General features: G+C 38.5%; 1 protein-coding gene across 4 annotated transcripts in view; it reads right to left on the bottom strand.

The window, feature by feature from the left end:
• WIZ (WIZ zinc finger) overlaps positions 1 to 20,408 on the bottom strand; it is a 64,924-nt gene that overhangs the window by 5,665 nt on the left and 38,851 nt on the right. For 2 of the 4 annotated variants that reach the window (XM_072399746.1, XM_072399748.1), the window contains 4 exons: positions 12,866 to 12,994; positions 9,813 to 10,076; positions 8,724 to 9,485; positions 1,259 to 1,612 (listed from right to left, as the gene is read on the bottom strand). In XM_072399746.1, coding sequence (XP_072255847.1) covers positions 1,259 to 1,612; positions 8,724 to 9,485; positions 9,813 to 10,076; positions 12,866 to 12,994 — 1,509 coding nt within the window. The remainder of the gene's footprint in view (positions 1 to 1,258; positions 1,613 to 8,723; positions 9,486 to 9,812; positions 10,077 to 12,865; positions 12,995 to 20,408) is intronic. The other 2 variants (XM_072399750.1, XM_072399749.1) reach the window with 2 other exon arrangements.

Below are 20,408 nucleotides of genomic sequence, written 5' to 3'. Positions count from 1 at the left end.
TGGAATCAATTCTTTCTGCACGCAGCAAAGGTTTCAAATGTGCTAAGTTGCTGCGTGCAAATACAGTAACCGGCAGTGCAGTTTGTTGTTGGGGAGTTGCCAGCCATATACTTTTAAAGAGTCCTAGGTTATCATTTCTGAAAAATGACAATCTGCCTGTGCAGGCAAAAAAATAGGTGCGCCAAGGTTACAGAATGATCCATTTACTGATTGTTTTATTAACAGTTAGTAAATGGATCAGAAAGACAAGCAACTAGAAGATGCATGATGGCCGATTTGGCCATCACATGCAAAACACAGAGGCTGCCATTAAAGAGTGCTCAATCCAAAAATCCTTGTTGCTTGAATGAGTTACTGAAATGAAACAAAAACGCAGCTACAATTATCAAATGTATTTTTTTTTTTTTGGTTCCTGAAAAATGTTCTGACCTGCATATTAATTCTAGGTTAGTAAATGCAAGTATTTTGGTCAGTGTATTAAAGTCTGGGAATTTGCATTTTCATAAAGAAATTAGCTTGGTGCCATGCCTCACTCAATGGCTGAGGAGGCAGCCATCTTTGTAGACTAGGGAGACCTATCAGTATACAATCGTCTAGCGATATTACTTTTACATGTAGAACTAAATCCTCGGTTTCAGAAGCTACAGCAATTCCTATCACAAAACTTGTAATAAAAAAGAAAGTGAAAAACATATGTAAAATTGTCCATGGAGAACTAAAATTTTCAGGTGTTCAATAATAGCTACAAAATCTATATTTACCCTAGGGCCAATTACATATTTCTATTAAATAAAGACTTATACCCTTTAAGATACAATTGTGATCTAAAAGGTTGCTTTGCCTTTCTGCATATATGTTAAATACACAAATAATGCTAACAACTTTTCAAATACTCAAACACCTTTGTTGATGTCTAGGATACAGATTTTTGACCAAACAAGTTCAATGTAGTTTAAAGAAACATGGAATAGGCTAAAAAGAAGAAAAATAAAAAGCAGCATTTATGCTTAAATGTTATACAGCAGCATGGGTTTATCAGAAATCGCTGTACAGCACTAAATGCTCAGACAACAAGCACACACAAGTTCACCAACTCACTGCTGATGCCAAGTCAGGCCCTGGATTCAGAATGACGAAGGGGTTATTTGGGAAAGCCAGGAGTGGTCTGAATTAAATATATGAATGAAACAGACAAGATGGGAAGCAATGAAAAGGATGAGCAAGCATATGAAGAGCTGCAGGTCAGTGGCCCACTTACACAAGTTTAAAGGTGAGAGCTCGGAGGGCCACTCACTGGCCTGGTAGGTAGGAAGCCGATGAGGCTTGTGTTGCATTGCCGGAGCCAACCCGCTGTACGGGTGGGATCCAGATGGGGAAGGAGGAGGATGATGTGGGAGGAACTTCTCCGAGCTGGGGCCTCCGATTCTGGTGCCTGTTCTGGGACAGGTCCCACTGGCCAAGATCTCCCGCAGGGTGTCGATGGGTGACCCGTTGACATGCCACTCCGTGACTCCCATCTGGCGCAGGTGGGACCGTGCGTGGCTTGACAGGCCCTTTCTGTTTTCAAAGAACTCGCCGCAGAACTCGCAGCGGACTACTTCCGAACTTGGGGCTGAAGGAGTGGACGACAAACAAAATGGCTGTCTTTAGATTTCTAACTTCTCTGCTCTAGTTTTAATAAAATGAGACCCAGTACAAGGGTGTGTGTACATGGTGTGCAAATAACACAATGACTGCACTGAACTTGATTTAATTTCTACAGTGACTGCATGTTTCTGTACACATTGTCTGGAAATACACAATAACACAACTTGATATGCATTGTAGATATTCACATTTGGCCAACATTTTCTTTTATAAACTGCAAATACCTTGAAATATGCCTTAAAGAACTACTTCCTGCATTAATTACCTGTTCCCGTTCCCTCGCAGGGCACCGCCATCATCCTCTTTCTTGCGATCTTTGCCATCTTGATTGGTTGGGATAACGTAACTCCTGCACAGGCTTGTGGGAGTTCATTCATTTCCGCTGGAATCCTGGCAACCAAAGTGGACGCTGCACATGCGCAGCTCAGATTTTTTTTTGTTTTACAGAAATCCTCAGCGATCAGGCAGGTAGGAGGGATTATTGCAGAAGGAACACTGCCTGTCCTTTTGTACAATAATGACCTGCCTGATCGTAGATTCCTAAAAGTGAAACTTTAGTTGTGCTTTAACCTTGTATTCTACTTCCTAATATTTTTAGGTGCAAGTGGTCCTTATTTTCTCTACGTTGTACAGAGATGTATGGCTAAGAAAGATGCTGAGGCTGGTGCCTTCCAAACTTCTCATTGGGTAGTCTGACTGCAAACCTAAAATATTGGACATTCTCAACACAATACCAGGTCTAATTGTATTATTATCTTTCTGCAGGATAAGTCCTTGTGCAGGGTGCCAAATGCATGTAGAGCCAGTGTGACATACAAGCCACGTTACTGCCAGGCACTTATTCTCCACTGCTTAGAGAGAAGAGTCAGCAGATTTCTGGATCATTCATGGTTTGCATGCTGGTCTCTGTTTATCTAATATAGACATCTGCAAAGAAAACATTTTGCTTAGATGTATATGTACAAGTAGCCGTTGAGTAATATCTTTAGACTGGCGTCTGTAATACACCATTAAGGTCAACAGGTTATAAATTCTAAAGCTCAAAAAAAAAAAAAAAAAAAAAAATAGATATCTAAGAATAGGCATTAATAGGTGCCTGTAATTGATTAGCTTGTCCACCAAAGCCTCAAGATGATCTTATATTTGCCAAATAATTTATTCCATGTTAAGCTTTGCCCATAAATGAGAGTATTTGTATGTTCTCTGAAACGGGATTATCTTTATGCCTTCACTTTGCCCCTGTAAATTTAAACTCCTCAGGATATTTTCACTTCCTACCTGTAGACCTGCTCCAGTCTGCAGAGAGGAATAGGACTATCGGAGGAATAGAACTTCACAGAGGCAAAGTAAAGGTATGTAGCTAATCAAGACAAACATACAAATTCAAATTAGGAAAAAAAAAAAAATCAGGATTTTGTAATGTAGGAATGGGACTTCACAGAGGCAAAGTAAAGATATGTAGCCAATCAAGAAAAACATAAAAATTCAAATTAGGAAAAAAAAATCAGGATTTTGTAATGTAGAAATAATAGATGCCACAGCAAGTTTGTGCAGCCATGTGGCAACTCTGCTGCTATAACCGTATACACAAACCATAAAACGTTGAATTATTTAGTGATCAAAATTAAAGTAAACCTGTCAGCCATTCTACTAATAAATTGGCCAATGACTAGACACAAATTGGCAGTTGTACCCAAACATGCACTCACTGTAGAAATCAATAACCAGCAAGCTGTAAGAATGCCACAGCAAGTTAGTGCAGACATTTGGCATATCTGCTGCCACCAACCCATACAATGTTGAAATATTGATTAATAAAAATTAAAGTGAACCTGACAGCTATTTGGGAAAAATAAGCCCTGCATGATTGCAATTATCTTTATTACCAATACAAAAACCTCTGTGCTCCAAATTTATTTGCACTTTGATATAAAGGACTGGACTCCCCTTCACCCGGGCTAGGCCCAACTTCCAAAAGCCAGCACCCAAATAGGCACCTATAACAGCCACTGAAGTACTCTAAGAGACTGATGAATGGAAGGTGGGCAAGATCAGACGGCAGGCTTCTGTAACAAAGTGAAAGCAAATCATAAAAGTGCACAGAGGTTTTCTGGACAACAAAGATAATAAAACACATTGTGGTTCCAAACTTCAGAAAGTAATTTTATTTTAGACTATTAAAAAAAAAAAAAAAAAAAAAAGACAGGTTCACTTTAAAGTTCTATTCTGCCTGCATCTGTAAAAAAAAAAATTTGTACATACTGGAGAACAGTGCACAGGACCTTTAATAAATTGATGAAAAAGCAAAATTGCGTGCAAGCGCATCAAGGAAGCAATGCAGAGAGAAGAGCACAGCCGAGGTGATCTATAATAAGGCCATGCAAGGCAAAGCGGAGCAGAGAAATCACATGTAGAGAAGAGTATGATTTTCAGTTTTAAATCAGTCAATAATAAATCAGAAGAAGAAAGCATTCATGCTATGTCCACCAACTGAAAGACCCAAGATGACCAAAGTTGCCTACTAGCTAGAACAAAAGATATGGACTTCAAGGTAATTCCACCAAAACCCAGTTGTTGGGTGGATACCTAAACATCATTTTAAAAAACATTTTCATATCTTATAGTATGTCCAGCTGTAAGTGATACTTTTAGCATGACCTATAGATATCTAAAGTGTCACAAATCACTTGTAATGGCTTTGGAATATTTAGGAGATCTGCTGGACCTCCTCTACAACTGGGGGCTCAGATTGATTTAGGAAACCAGCAATTAAGTTAATTCCTTAAACAACCACATCACTGAAGTATAAAACCTGGCCTTTAAATAAACTTCAGCTACAGCATTCCTAAAGACAGATTCCTGCAGACATTCCTACAGATTCCACAGCCACTTCCCCACTGACAAACCTATCATAGATAATCTAGGTGCATTTCTCAACCAGAGTTCCAATAAACCATACGGTTCCTTCAGAGGATTCTGGGGGGTTCCTTGAGCAAATTATGCCTTATAGGTCAGTATACCTGACACCAATATCTATTTGGTCTAATATCTGTAGGAGTGACATTCTCTCCACTGGCCATCAACAAAATAGGCATTTGTGCCACTGACCACCATGCCAATATACTGTAAGCTGTGGATATTTTTATTATTGTTCTATAAGACCTGGACATTTTTTGTAGAGAAACACCAAGCTAAAAGATTGCTCAATATATGACCAATTATTCTGACTTTTTTTCAAGCAGCAGAACCTGAACAGAATAACTGAACAGAATAACAGAATAATTTCTAACTAAAGGCTGGAAAAAAATCCAGGCCGTCAAGGAGAAACATACCTCCTTGATCCTAGATTTGCTTTATAATAATGGATCTATTTATCCAACTGAACTCACGTAAAACATAATACAAATGGATAATACCAATTGTAAGCCTTACACTTGGACAGCTTTGCACGTCTGGAAGAATAAAGTAGTGGTGCATGCAGTACCTTCTAGATATTGGTCATTGGTCCACTAACCGGTTCTATTCCATGACCAATCAACGTCATCCCCCCCCCGACCTCTAAAAGTGGGAAAACTCCTTTTCTTCACAAGTGGTCAAAGCTAGATAAGCAACCTTGATCAGGCAAATAATGGCAATTCCAAGTGACAATCATTGCTTGGAATCCTTTAAATCAAACTTAATGGTAAATCTTTTGGATTTATTGACCAGTGTATAGCCAGAATGTAGCTAAAATTAATTCCCCCCCTCCCATTACAGAAAGCTTCAGGATCCAGCTGTTACTGATTTCATTCTCTGGTTTCGCATCCCTTTAGTGGTGGTTTATCTGCATATTTAGGATGGTGGGGATGTATGTGAGTTTGGTCATTTTAAAAGTATACCTTAATTCCAAAACAATTTTAATATATTGCGTCTCACTAGTCCTAAGATGTGGTGGCTGCAAAACACCACGGTTTTAGGGTGGCTTTTCTTCCTCCTTCATGGAGAGACCCAAAGTTATATCTGCTCTGCTATTGTGGAGTACATTGATCCTTCTCTGTTTATCTCCATTATATATCTATATATAAAAATGTACAGTGTTCTCCCCAAGTCTTTTTAGCCACCCGCACCACCAGGAACTTTTCAGTGACCACCCGGCTGTTTTTGGGTAGCTACTGAAGAGTTGGGTCACAATATAGTGGCTTTCATCACCTATAATTTTTACCCAGCCAGCTTTAAAAAAAAAAAAAATTCTGGGTTGAACACTGCTGTACACGTTAGATTTTTGTCACAGGACACTTTTCTGTTTAATCAAGAAGGAAGGGGTGAGGATGAGTGTGTGGTACTTCGCTGTGTATGCCTCCATAGCGCCGTTTACAGCAGTTGTGAACGCCAAGTTGGCTTGAAGAACAACATTGGGGGACCACTGTACAGATGCTAGATTTTCCTCTGAGACAAATAAGATTATCAATCTTATTATTATTAACAATCAGGGTTTCTTTTTCTTAACCAGGATCCTGTGGAACCTGATAAGAAAAAAAAAAAAAAAATACTCTCCTCGCCAGTCTCTTCGCTACTCCAATGTTGACCATCATGCAACCTAATTTTTTTTTTTTTCTTTTTAATGAAGCATCTGTTTGACAAAGGAGCAGCCCTACCACTTTTTTTTTTACTGTTTGTTTTTTTAGCCTTTTAGAACTGCCAATACTGCAGGGCATAGCTGAAAATTATAACAAAGGGAATTCTTTTGTAGGTATACTTTTCATACATCAGACCTAAAATGCCACCCACAACACTAAGCAAACACGCCACATCCCGCTATTCCACTTCTGGGGCCAAGCTTTCAGAAATATTACCACCAAGCTTGCACCTGAAAGATTTACCAGGTGTCTATAAAATGATTGATATAGCTGGGGGTAAAAGGTACAAAGGACAGCCCCTCAGAAAAAAAAAGTTATTTTAATTGTTTGAGCAAGCAATGAGGATATTAGTTGAAGAAAGGAGCATATTAGTATGAGCAAATGTTAACAGTTGAGTCTGTAGAGAAAATAATGATAAAACACAAATTTTCCACATACACAATACATGCACAAACCAAAAACAATACTCCAAACAAGCAATGCATGAAAGTCCAGTAAATCTACTTTATAAATAATTTCAATAGCAGTGATTTAATAAGATTGCTGGATTTATTTAAAGCCATTTCAGAATCTTATTAGAACTAAAAGGAAGCCAAATATCTCAATTTGAGGAGACTTCCTACATACTGCTACACCATTCCTATTGCCAAAACAAATACGGTGAGCTTGTTAATGCTGAAATAGCAAGTTACAGAAAAGAGGGCTTAATTTCCTGGGAAAGGAGTGGTTATCCTTAGCAACCAGAGCCTTGATATCAATTACTGATTTTCTACCAAAAAAAACGATAGCTATTATAATCTGTTTGCACTAAAAATTGGGCCCAAATCATAAAGTTAAACTTCAGGCAAATAAAAATACATAAATTATGGAGCTCATATTCATGATATCTTCATGAATAAATCAATTATTTATAGAGGGAGGGAAATGCAGCACAGGGAGGCTACTTCTTGGGCTGCAGTGCTTACTACTGATAGGAGAGAGCAAAGTAACAGAGGTTAATTATTTGGGGATTGCCTTAAATTCCCAAAAAAAGACCTGCAGCACAGAAAGATCAGACTGTTCTCATCTGCTAGACAGGGAAGTGCTATCAAGTAAAGTTGTACAACTCCCAGCCACCCCTAACAAAAAAACAGCTCATGTTTACATCTGTGTATTTATTGTTTTGCCTGGAGTTTAGCTTTACTATACATGGGCAGGTATGAATGTTCTAGTGATTTCGTGTGGATTTACTGGTCCTTTCATGACTATTTAAAACAATATGCTATGTCTTCTGCCATTATTTTTATTATGCACAGCTGAGGATGTGTAACTCATGTAGGGGTTGTGCAAAAAAAGTTCTTATCCCAAATTTTAATTATAAAAAAAAAAATGTTGGAACGTATGGGTAACTAAAACCACTTAGGTTACGTTACCTCTGTAGGTGGAAAAGTGCATGTTAGCAATTCAAACCTGCAGTGCAGAATTATAACTTACAATCTTGCTAGATGAAATAGTGATTTTTTAAAAAAAATTGCAAACCAAAGGGGCTACTTAAACAGAACAATCTAGCACCATTAAAAATGCCATTTATAAATTACCCACCTCAACCGATTCACTTCAAGATAAAAGAAACTTGGTGTTGTCAGACCCACCGGCCGCATGCACTCTCCTTATTTTCTTACCCTACTACTACGATCGGTGTAAGCTTACAAAGTGCTGAGGACTCTTCTCCTTGTATTAGAGAGCTTGGCGATTGTAGGGTCAAGCATCTCAAATCAGTAATGCCACACATAAGCTGTTCCCTCATTTTCACATGTTCCAAATTATTCCCAAATTCCAAATGAAGTAGTAATAGAGTAATGTGATATTAAATGGAAGGTATGTGGCAATGATGGCAGTTTATTAACATTTACCTTCACATTTATTGTTTAAAACTCTCTGTCAGTGCCGCCCTCAGCTGAGGACCTACCTTCCAGTTATGCAGGAGAGGTCAGCCTAATTTATAAATATTTCCTTTATTAGTTTCCATTAACATATTCTGCCTTTTGTTTATCTACAGTGGCATAAACAAGGAACTAGATTTTTCATGTAACTTTTTATGCTTTTATGTAAAGCAAAATGTTTAGTATAATAGACCAGGGATATAAACAGGTGGTCCACTCATTTCTGGGTTATCAAACAGCAAGTACGAATAAAAATAATGGCAGAATTAACAAAACCTACAACCTTGTGCTGCTTTATTTTACTTAGCACAGTAGGCCATTATAAATAACATTAAAAATCAGTAAACCCTGGAACGACACATTTATTAATCTGTTACCCCTTGGTGATATGACCTTTGATGAACTTTATGCTAAAAAAGCATCCACCATAAGGGGAATTATAATTAAAAGGATCCTCAGGTTTACCAATTAAAAAAAAAAAATAAAAAAACATGCACGGAAATTTTTTATGCTCCAAAACTGTACAATAAATACTCACAAAGATTAAGCGGAGTAGAGGCATTTTTCTGAGCCCAGTAAGATTCCAGGTTAGATTTACAAGATGGAGAAGTCTTCATTTTTTTGGTAGGTGGTGTGCTAGTAGGTGGCGGTCTGGGGTGAGCTAGGCCTCCTATCGAAGGCTTTGGCTGGTTACCAGGTTCCAGCTTACCATGGCCACGACCAGCCTCTGGCTTTACTTGGGAACTGCCAGCTTCGGCTAATTTTGAGTAAGCACCGGCCTCAGGAGAGAGGACACGTGGAGCACCAGCTTCAACTATTTTGATTTGTGTGCCGTTTCCTGACCCGCTAGGGGATTTGAAATGTGCAGAAGTTTCTATAGGCCCTGCACTGTCCACTAATTTAAGGGCACTCTCTGCAGGCACTGAACGGGAGCCACTTTCAGACAGGTTTGCAGAGGCATTGTTGCTTGCCTTGTTTGTGCTTTCTGTTGGCTTGGTGAAACTAACCGTTTCTTTGCTGTTTGAACTACTGTTATGCTCTGTATCATTGGAGTTGCTATTGCTAGGAGTTTTGGCGAGAGAGTCAATGTCAATTGCTGTCTGCCCGGATAATCGTTTCTTGAAATCCTCGTTTTGTATAAGAGATTGTAGTGTAGCAATTGGGTTACCCTTTGATTCTGGATCATTGATTCCCATGTGGCGCATGTGAGCGCTACAATGGCTAGACAGGCCCTTTCGGGTCTCAAACCATGCACCACAAAACTGACAGTCATTTTCTCGGTTTGGTTCTCCTTCCACACCTGTAAGATGAAGAGGGAGGGGAAAAAAAAAAAAAACATAAAACAAAAGGGAATGAAATGAAATGATGAAAAACGACAAGATGAAAAAAAATATATATACACACACAATAAAAATTAAAAGAAAATTATAAGGTGTTAGTGAAGACAGAAATAGAAATGGTAAAATAATGAGGAGACAGACAGATGAGGGGAGAATGTGGAGACAAGGAAAAAAGAGTGAGACAGGCTGGTAATTACAGCATATGCCTGCCTCTACCTCCACAAAATTCCTAAAGAGCCCTGCTGTGCCCACCCCCTTGGCACTAGTGGCCTCCCAACTCCACTCACTCAGATTCAGAGGCCCGTCCTCATCCCCCCACTGGCATTTGGTGGATTCTTGCTGGGGACTGCCCACCTTCTTGGCCCCCAATGAGCTCTCATCATTTGGAAGCTTGCCTTGTTTGGCTAGCTCTTTCAGCAGATCAATAGGAGCACCACTGGTTTCTGACCCTGGAATTCCAAGTTGTCGAAGGTGGGAGCGTGCATGGCTGGACAAGCCCTTCCGGGTCTCGAAGCACGCTCCACACAGCTCACAGGAAATGGAACCTTGGCCTGGCAGAACCACAAAATTAATTACTGAATGAACACGATTAGCATCACTTAAGGGTTAATGTAGATTTTATGTTTTTACGTGGGTTGAAGACACACCCTTATGTTTTTGCCCAATACGCTTTCCATTTTTTGCAGTGTGCATTGCTTTCAATAGAAAATGTATTGGAGGAAAAAACTGCATCAAAAAGTTCATTGTTCTCCCCTGCCCTTTTCAGCTGGGCACACCGCCTGGCACTATTCAGTGGCCCCCGGATGTCATCAGACAAATATTTATGCTAGGCTTTCTGTAGAGAAAGCAGTCAGTGATTTATACTTTCCATCCTTTACACTCCCCATCTTCTCGGAGTATAACAGACAAGCTCCTGGCTTTTATATAAGTTTCCTACAACAAATGGTGAATAAAAAGGGGGAGAGCATTACAAAGTTGGAAGAGGGCTGATGAAAGTCACAATATAGTTGTTACTGGATACCTATGAAACCAACAACAATAAAACACGACCGGCTATAGCTTCCCCCCAACCAGATTAAAACAAAAGCACTGGGGAAGAACAGTGAAGCTGTGTTTCTATCCTCAGTCTAAAGACCTATTTACTACGAGTATTCTAAATATTTCTGCCAACCATAAAACCTATAATAAATATACCTTTTAGATCGTAGACATGTTAGAAGCTCTGTCACAATATTATAGTTCATTGTGATAAAAAAAAATGAATCTAAAAAATTGTTCGCCAAAACAGGAAGGAAGGGAAATCTTGTTAATATAAAGCTCTACCTTATTTCTATCAACACTCTTCTCCTGTGTAGATCATACCTACAAGTTAAATTAAGCTTCCCTATCAGCTTACTTTAGGAAACAAAAACTGAGGGAGGACACTAACCAATCCCTACTGTAGCAAAATACTTAAAGCAAAATTCTTTCTTGGGGTCCACTGAAGAGCAAAACAAAAAAACATACTTTTCAATTAAACTGGGTAGAGTTGACATTTGTAACAAACTTTGAGGATAAGCTCCTCCTAGCAAAATGCAAAAAAGAGGGGAATTAAGTTGATCAAAAGGACTTCAAGAAATAGAATTTTTGTATGTATATTCTCTCCCTTTTTACCATTTAGGGAGAGAACTCTGAAAGCAGCCATCTGGAGGACAGGACATCAAAATCCCAAAACCAAGCCAAAGTGTGTTGTACACTCATACACTAAAGTAACTAAGCAAGAAAACCCGAAAGCCAGCAAAAAGAAGGGGGGAGGCGCACCTTTGACAAAGCTGGAGAAGTCACCAGGACCAGCATAAACCTTACAAAACAAAAAAAGGACAAAACACCATTTGGATAGACTATGATCTGATGGCCAAAACTTGACCAGAACAAAATTATTGTAACTCAGCATAATAAAATCTTCCAAGACCATCAAAGAATGAGCAGTATAACTTAAGGGGGTAACAGGAATTACCATCACTTAATGAAGAGAAACAAAACGAGTAAAACCAGGACAACACCTCTATAAAAAAAACAGACACTAGGCAACTAAGTATTCACATGATTTCACATAGATACAAGTATTCCCAACAGCAGAAGGGATATAAATACAAAGGTTTGCTGGTGGTAGAAGAGGATATGACGGGCTTACAATTTTTATGATTTCGATATCCAATCCTCCCCAAGGTATCTGTTTAATCCAACCATATCGGACTTTATGACCTTTAATGGGCGGAAAAGTGTTTCATTTGATGACTCAAATGAATGAATGAAAAACTCCCTAATAGGAACCTCAATTGAGGTTCCAACGCATCAAAATATTTAAAGAAAAAAAAAACTTTGACAATATAAACTACAAAAAACTATAAAAAACACTATAAAAAACAGAGTGTTTAGTTTACTACCCCATGTGTATAGTTTCCCAACCTTTTGTCCAAGTTTCCCGTGCTGGCTACGCTATCTGCAAAATAGTAGCAAATCTTTTCCATGAAGTGCACTTTTTACAATTCTGTAATCAATCAGAAATCATTGCGGCTGACAGACCCATGAGTTTTGTTTGTCAGATGTAATGAGGGGCTTAAGACACATTCTCAATTATGTCATTTTTAAAGTGGTTTGGATGCATCTACTCATATGTGAAGAGGGCTGCTGTATTTTTACCCTGATGCATAGAATGATAGATATTTTGAGGCAAACAGTTTACCCAACTCTGGATAGGTCACTCTCAGCAGCCAGTCTTGTAATCCAGTCAAGACATTTGTTACAGGATAAAGACATACCCTGAGCTTGCCAACTGGTCAATGAAAGAAGAGATGCAAACTCTCTACTCCCAGCATGTTCATTACCTGGATGTTGCATTCTTACAAAACCTTACTGGCTTCTAGTACATGCCCATTGCTGTGGAGGGTATGTATGTATAAAATAAATAAATAAATATATATGTGTGTATGTATGTATGTATATATATATATATATATATATATATATAATCATTTTTTTATATATTCTGTATTGCTTTTAATATTTGCTTGTTAAGCTTTAAAATAACAGCAATGTAGGGGAAAATCGTTCCAAACGCCCATGGTATCTCCCTTTTCTACTCTGCCCTGCCAACCTGGTTAAATCACATTTATGTCCTGGAAACTGACTAATAAGGTCACAGCACCATCATGGAGGGAATAGCATGCTCAACCTTTTCCAGAAGCATATTTTAAAACATGTTGGCAATAGAAGCTAATCATCAAAATAGGTTTATAAATCTGAAACACCTGGATGATTTTTGAAGTCTCGCGGTCTCTCACACGAGGTGAAACATTACCTTTAGGATCGTCTGCTTTGCTGGTGCTTTGATCTGACACCATTTTCTCTATTGAGCTTTGCTCAGGCTGTGAACCTTGTGCCCGACCCAGGTCTATCGGTGACCCGTCATCTTCATCTGAAGCCAGCCCTGGAAAGAAATGAGTCAAGTCAAAGACAACATAAGTATAAGGCTTAAACCCCGCCAAACCTGGAAAGCATGCAAAGGCACCTTGGGGGAGGTCAATACTTAAAAGGGTAAGGAGAGGCAGATAGCGATTGGCTTCCCACGATTCTGGCTGCGCATGCTTAATGAAACTATCAATGAAAAAAGCCACAATTGTGATGTATAAATTGTTTATAAAGTAACGTACAATTTTCTTGATAAGAACGCTACTCCATTCACACAATGACGTTCTTCGCCGCGCAGACTCCATACAATTTAAATAGGCCCAAGGGATCACCGCAGCTAAAGTCTGATTTTCACCCACACCATTACAGAGAGATGGAACAGAATTTATACATTTTATGCTCTGTGTTATTACCAATGTTACAAGACATGAAAAGCCCAGACAAACCTTATCAGACAATTGATGTCCTTTTAATGACAATGTGGCCTCCACCGGTGTTTATCCTCACAGAATAATGGGGTCATACTCCAAAAATCACTTTTGTTGGATTACAGACCCAAGTCTTCACATGAGGCTAAAGACTTTTATAAAGGAGATTGCAGATGTCAGAGAGAGGTAAGCAAGTATCTAGGTGAAGAGTTTCTAGGTTAGGAAAGATATGGAGGGTGGGCTGATGGATTTTTCAACTAAAACAGAATTTTACTTTTAACATGTATGGTGAAAAAAAAAAAAAAAAGCAGCCCATCCCAACCGATATTCCAGGTTTTAGAAGTACTGTATCCTTATCGGATATAAAAATAATATAGCGCTATGACAGCCACCCATCGAACATGACTTGCATAGCCCCTTCAAAAGCCTCATAAAAGTGAACCTAAGATAGGAAAAGGTTAAAAAGTGAAGAGTGAAGCAGAAAGCCAACAATACTAAAAGTGGAATATATAAAATACTTCTTTCCATATTAAGATAATAATAACTCAAAGCTGATTCCAATCATAACTATATTTAATTTAAAAGAATTGAACAGAAGAAAAGATTATAAGTGCCACCAGAATACCAAAACATTCTATGTGGTAATAAGTAAGGCAGTAAATTATAAAATGGTATTTAGAGTTGTGCTTCAATGAAAAAGTTTAGCTGAATTTTAGTCAATCATGGAAGTTTAGCTTATAAAAAAAAGGAATTGTGCGTTTTCAAACAAAATTTGAAAATTTTTCAAATATGTCTGGAAAAAAAAACACACAAAAAAAAAAAAATGTGTGCAACAACCAAATGTGTTCAAATGCAATGTTCCAAAACTTCTACAGCTTTTAGAGCCAATGTGAAGGAGAGTCCTCAATTTATTACTTTCACTGTGGAGTATGGAAAGAAACCCAATATGATAGGTGGTGTCTAGGGGCAAATACTTTTACATATGGGAACATGAAGTGACTTTTAAAGTGACTATTACTAAAGTGTTGTACAGTACAAAGGTGGGAAGTAGAAAACTGTACTGTACCTTATTGGTACGGGTATTGCGTTAAACATTTTGGATAATTGTTTTTGGTTACCAGAAAAAGGCAGAGAAGCCATCCTAAGTGACATGATGCAGTGCCAGGCTATTTAAAGAAGAGACAGCATGGATCTGTTAGATGGCCCTCCTGAGAAGACAAAGCATCTTTGATCTGCTTCTCTCCGGGCCAGGATATGACAGCAGAGAATATGAAGTGCTCACATTGTGCTAAAGTAGTAACAGATTTTCTCTGTTACTCTGTTTTCTGCAGAATCTCTGCACTCAGCATTCTGCACCCTTTTTTGTCTTGGATACCCCGACAAGGAGAGCCTGGGAGAGTCCTTGGAAGAAATAAGGCCACTTAAAAGCTCCCCAAGATAACTTGCTATATAAAAAAGAGAAAAGAAGGTAGAATTCAAGAGTTTCAACTACTATAATTTATAGAAATCTTGGCTGTCAAGGTGTTAAAAATCTGAAAGCAAAAAGTAGAAGGTTTGCAAAGAGCTATTTGAGGAATAAGCAATTTGTACCTCTCAGGTTAGTTACCACTGACACCAATGATCTTTTTTGGCTATTTGTAGGGGTTTTATTCTTCCCAAAGATGAATTCTTCTTACTGACCACCAAGCTAGTTTACTTTGATTGGTGGATATAGTAATTATAGCAGGGGGTTCTCTAAGACCTGGAAAGTATGTTTCCATGCCAAGAAGGTACAGAAAAGTTAACCCCAGTAAAATGTTAGTTCTGCAAAGTATTAGAATGGTTTAAAGTACAACTGTCTTAAGACAAAATATGGGGGTTGCCATTAGTGCCCTTTCCAAAATGCTGGCTGCCTATTTTACTTTAAAATTGGTGTCACAGACCTGGAATATGTATGCAGCGCTAGTGGTAGAAATCCTCACCTATATATAACATTAGTGACTCAATACTGCACCGATGTCAACCCATCAGAAAAGTATTCCAGAAAGACAGAAAGGCTTCTGGGAGGTTGAAAATGCAAAGGGTGCCATTATGCCTGTACTCATAATGCAATTTTTACTTGTACAAAAGACACCTTGGTGCATGATTAAATAAAGTACAGATCCAAATCAACTAAATTTATTGTTAAACTTAAAATTGAAGGTCAGAAGAAGTCATAACCCTCACAATAAGCAGCCACTTTGTTTAACTTTGACTGAACAGGCTTTTAAAATACCTAGGGCACAAAATGAGAATATTTTTTTCTCCCATCAAGTCTCTACCTGCTGCAGTTGTTTTCAGACATCAAAATCTTAGATTTGTAGACTTTAATCTTTTAAACAGGGTCCTTTCCTCTTCTTATGTCATCAATTTATGTCAGTCATTTGCAACCTCTATTTAATGTACAGCGCTGTATTATAAGTTGGCACTATATAAATACATGGTGTTCTCCACAGCCCATTTTAGCTCGGGGCACCACCCGGCACATTTCAGCAACCACCTGGCTGTTTTTTGGTGGTTACTAAAAAGTTTGGTCACAATACAGGGGCTGCCATCCAGCTACAATTTCTTCCCACCCGGCTTAAAACAAATTTCTGAGTTGAGCACTTTACAGTATACTAACATAGATAATATAGATAATAGATAATAAGAAAAATATAAATAAATGCGTTTTCAAAACTATGTTTAAAGAATACAGTTACTAACAATATGGGCACCACAAAAAACACTGTGCAATCCCATCTGAGGTCCTGGCCCACGGTTTTAGCACCATTGCATGCTTACATACAAAAAGCTCCGTATGCTCGCAATAAACAAAACACATTACCACAAAAATGACAACCACTGCATATCAATATGTAACTAAGCTATAAAACTATTTACTGTGAAATTACTCTCTCTTAAAATCTATAGGTAGGTGTAGTAAAGCAGACCTGTACCATTGACTAATGTGTTCAGGCCTTTGTTCTTGCTCAGGAGCAGTAGAGTTTGTCTCTTCTACCGAGTACTTTCCTCCATACATATAAAGAATCACTATAACCACACTTCCTGTAGCTCAAACAAACTTCATCTGTTAGATTTGCATTTCAGTTTTGTAAGAGTCTACTAAATGCATCTACACAATTACAGACATTTGAGCTCTGGAGGTGCTGGCTGTAATCTTTCCATCTCAGATGAAACAAAGAACACACCAAAGCAATTTACATTAGGCAGGAATAACCTGATGAGCAACATACACACCACTTATACTAAAAGTATTGTACTAATAGGGTTGTTGCACTGCACATCTATCAGAACAATAAATGCCAAATAACAGGTTTAAAACACAGACCATGGCAACTGTCTATCTTGTTAAAAAAGACAGAGCGATAGAATTCAATCAAAAGGGGAAACATGAAATATTCATTTTAAAAGCAGCATATTTTTGTCTGCAGCAAATGTGGAGGAATTAAAAAAATGCTTCTTAATCTGCTAAAGCAATAAAATATCCCCTGGATGAACAGTTTATCGTGGTATTGCTTCTAAACCTGAACACCCAGGTATATTCTGTGCTATAGAAATACATCCAGTGTTGATTGTAAAACAATCAATTGAACATGCAAAAACTAGTTCCCGTAATGTAAAGATTAACTTCTGTACATAGACAGTAAACTTTTTTTTCTCCAGATGCAAAAATTTCTGCCTTGTCCTTTGGAATAACCTTACTATAGAAAAATAATCAATATAGACATTATATTCACACTCAAAAGTCTCAATTCACCAATATTCACCCTCAAGGGCTCCTCCATTCCTTTTATTAGTTTAGTTGCCCTTCTCTGCACTCTCTCCAATTCCACAATGTCCTTTTTGTGAACTGGTGCCCAAAACTGGACTGCATATTCCAGATGTGGTCTGACCAATGCTTTGTACAGGGGCAGGCTAAAGTCTCCATCTCTGGAAACTATATATTTTAATACAACTAATTATTTTGCCGACAAGAAAGTAGGAACAAACTATAGGGGACGGGTCTGGATACCTATGGCAACAACAGCTGGGAAGACAGTTTGTTGTGTGTTCCAATCCAGTAAATTAATTTAGGGAAGAACATGGAGTATAGCAAAAAAAAAAAAGGGAACTAAGGTTTTTTTTTTATGACTGTACCAATTAAGTTCCTTCTAAAGTGTGTTGTATGAACTTGAAATTCCACTTCAATATGCAAACAGTGTCTGTATCCAGCTTTAGTCAGGTAGCACTATGCAAACATATCCAAATTTTATCACCTACTTAATGCCAACTAATATGTGTTTGTGGTTTTACATATATATAATATATACTCATTTACCAGTAAAGACTGCCATGATGTGTATAACATACAGTGCATAAATATTACCCAAATCAATAATTTTATGTCATAGAAAGCACACATTTATAACACAGTATACATGTCAGCAATGGGTGCTTCAGACACACTCACAACAGATCACATACGTAAAAATCATTCTGTCACGGCACACGTGGTATGACATGTACTGAATTAACGACTGCTTGTGAGAATTAAAATATATAAACCATATGTAGTGTTTTTCTATGTGTGTATCATGTCAGTGATCTTCCCAGCCGCTTTTATCTGGGGCACCACCTGGCACTTTGCAGTGATCACCCGGCTGTTTTTGGGTTGTTACTAAAGAGTTGTCTTTACATGCAGCTTAAAAAAATGTCTGGGTTGAACACTGCATGTAATGTGTTGGTGAGGAATATGTACAAAGGCAGAAAACACAAAACAGATATACAATCGAGCAGTCAATTAACATACGTGTCAGATCCTGTCACCACGTGTAACACTGAACAGTTCGATAAGTCTGTAGTATGTTTTTTGGTGTATTTATAAAAAGCCCTCGATTATAAGAACTTTCACTTTCCAAATGAGTGATCTTGTAACATACCCAACCATGTGGTATGGGGCACACTGTGCTATATATATGTATTCTTAATTGACAATGATTGTTACTAAACATTTACTTTTCTCTAGGTATGAAACAACATATAAAATGTGTTCAGTGAGCTATTCACACTATTAAGGAACATGTAGCAGTGTGATTGTGTTATATATACATTGTGATGTCACAAACCCAGAGCGGGTAAAGAAATACATGAAAGGTGATAAGATGTTATGTTTTTATGAAAAGGGAACATGGAAACAGGGATGGATGGCTGAGTTCATACAAAAATCCCAACGTTTCCTATAAAACCTGGACTTCCTTATGCTCTTCTTTTAAATTTCCCTATTGAGGCCAACGGCCATTAATAATAAATTCGCTGCCACTATTGTGTTGTGATACAAATATATTAGCAGTGAGAGTATGATGTATGATTGTGTTTTGATACAAATCTGATATCAGCAGAGAGAGTATAATTGTGTGTGTTACATGCGTAGTATCAACCCCGTGTTCTTTTATCACGTGTATTAGTAAGCAGAGAGCAGACATACTATAAACATTGTGCATGTTACATGAGCAGTACGTGCAATATGTGTACATATAAAACAGGAAGATGTGTAAGGAGAAGTATATACATGAAATGTAGTAGTGAATGTACTGCAAATGTGGAGTGTGTACATATATGATCACACACGTAGTATGTAGCTGTATGTGAATATGTATGTAAGTGTTCTATGTGTACTATTATCAGTGATCTGGTGTAAGAAGCAGTGAGTTACTCACAGAAACTATGAGTTTATACAAGAGTAGTGTGTGCTGATAGATAGGGAAGGGTAAATGAAGGAGAATTTGCCAGATGGAGGAAGTGACAAGATTAGAAATGATGAGGTTATTATGTGAGGAAAGTATTTATCCAAACTTCACACATTATTGAGGAAGCTGTGTACACACATACAACATATGATCAGAGAGTATATTGGTCATGTATTATGTGGCAGTGTGTACCTGTGGGTATTCTACATAAAGAAATTTACATCACCCATGTATATGCGTGCGTGTGTGCGTGCGTGCGTGATACCCATGTTTGTGGCAGGGTGACCCTAGATGTATTTATCACCCTTGTATATGGCGGGGTGTAGCTGTATCTTGTGCCCATGTATACGGCGGGGTGTAGCTGTACGTTGTGCCCATGTATACGGCAGGCTGTAGCTGAGTGAAATGCCAATGAATATGGCAGGGTGTAGCTGTACGTTGTGCTCATGTATATGACAGCATCTAGCTGTGGGTTATGCCCATGTATACGGCTGCATGTTATGCTCATGTATATAGCAGGATGTAGTTGTACGTTATGCCCATGTATATGGTTGTGCGTTGTGCCCATGTATACGGCAGGGTGTAGCTGTGTGTTATGCCCATGTATATGGCAGAATGTACCTGTGCGTTGTGTCCATACATATGGCTGTACGTTGTGCCAATGTATATGGCAGGGTGTATCTGTGCGTTGTGCCCATGTATATGACTGTACATTGTGCCCATGTATATGGCAGGGTGTAGCTGTACGTTGTGCCCATGTAAATGGCAGGAAGCAGCTGTGTGTTATGCCCATGTATATGGCAGGGTGTAGTTGTACCCATGTATATGGCAGGGTGTATCTGTGCGTTGTGCCCATGGATGTGGCAGGGTGTAGCTGTACGTTGTGCCCATGTAAATGGCTGTACATTATGCCCATGTATATAGCAGGAAGTAGCTGTGTGTTATGGCCATGTACATATATGCCTGTACGTTGTGCCCATGTATATGGCAGGATGTAGCTGTGTGTTTTGCCCATGTGTATGGCTGTATGTAGCTGTGTGTTTTGCCCATGTATAAGGCTGGGTGTAGCTGTACGTTGTGCCCATGTGTATGGCTGTATGTAGCTGTACGTTATGCCCATGTATATGGCTGTGCGTTGTGCCCATGTATATGGCTGTATGTAGCTGCGCGTTATGCCCATGTATATGGCGGGATGTAGCTGCGCGTTGCGCCCATGTACATGGCGGGATGTAGCTGCGCGTTGCGCCCATGTACATGG

This window comes from Pyxicephalus adspersus, chromosome 2 (assembly GCF_032062135.1).
Source record: "Pyxicephalus adspersus chromosome 2, UCB_Pads_2.0, whole genome shotgun sequence".
NCBI lineage: Eukaryota > Metazoa > Chordata > Amphibia > Anura > Pyxicephalidae > Pyxicephalus > Pyxicephalus adspersus.
The sequence above is the reverse complement of the archived record's forward strand: the minus strand, read 5'-3'. Positions and strand labels throughout refer to the sequence as shown.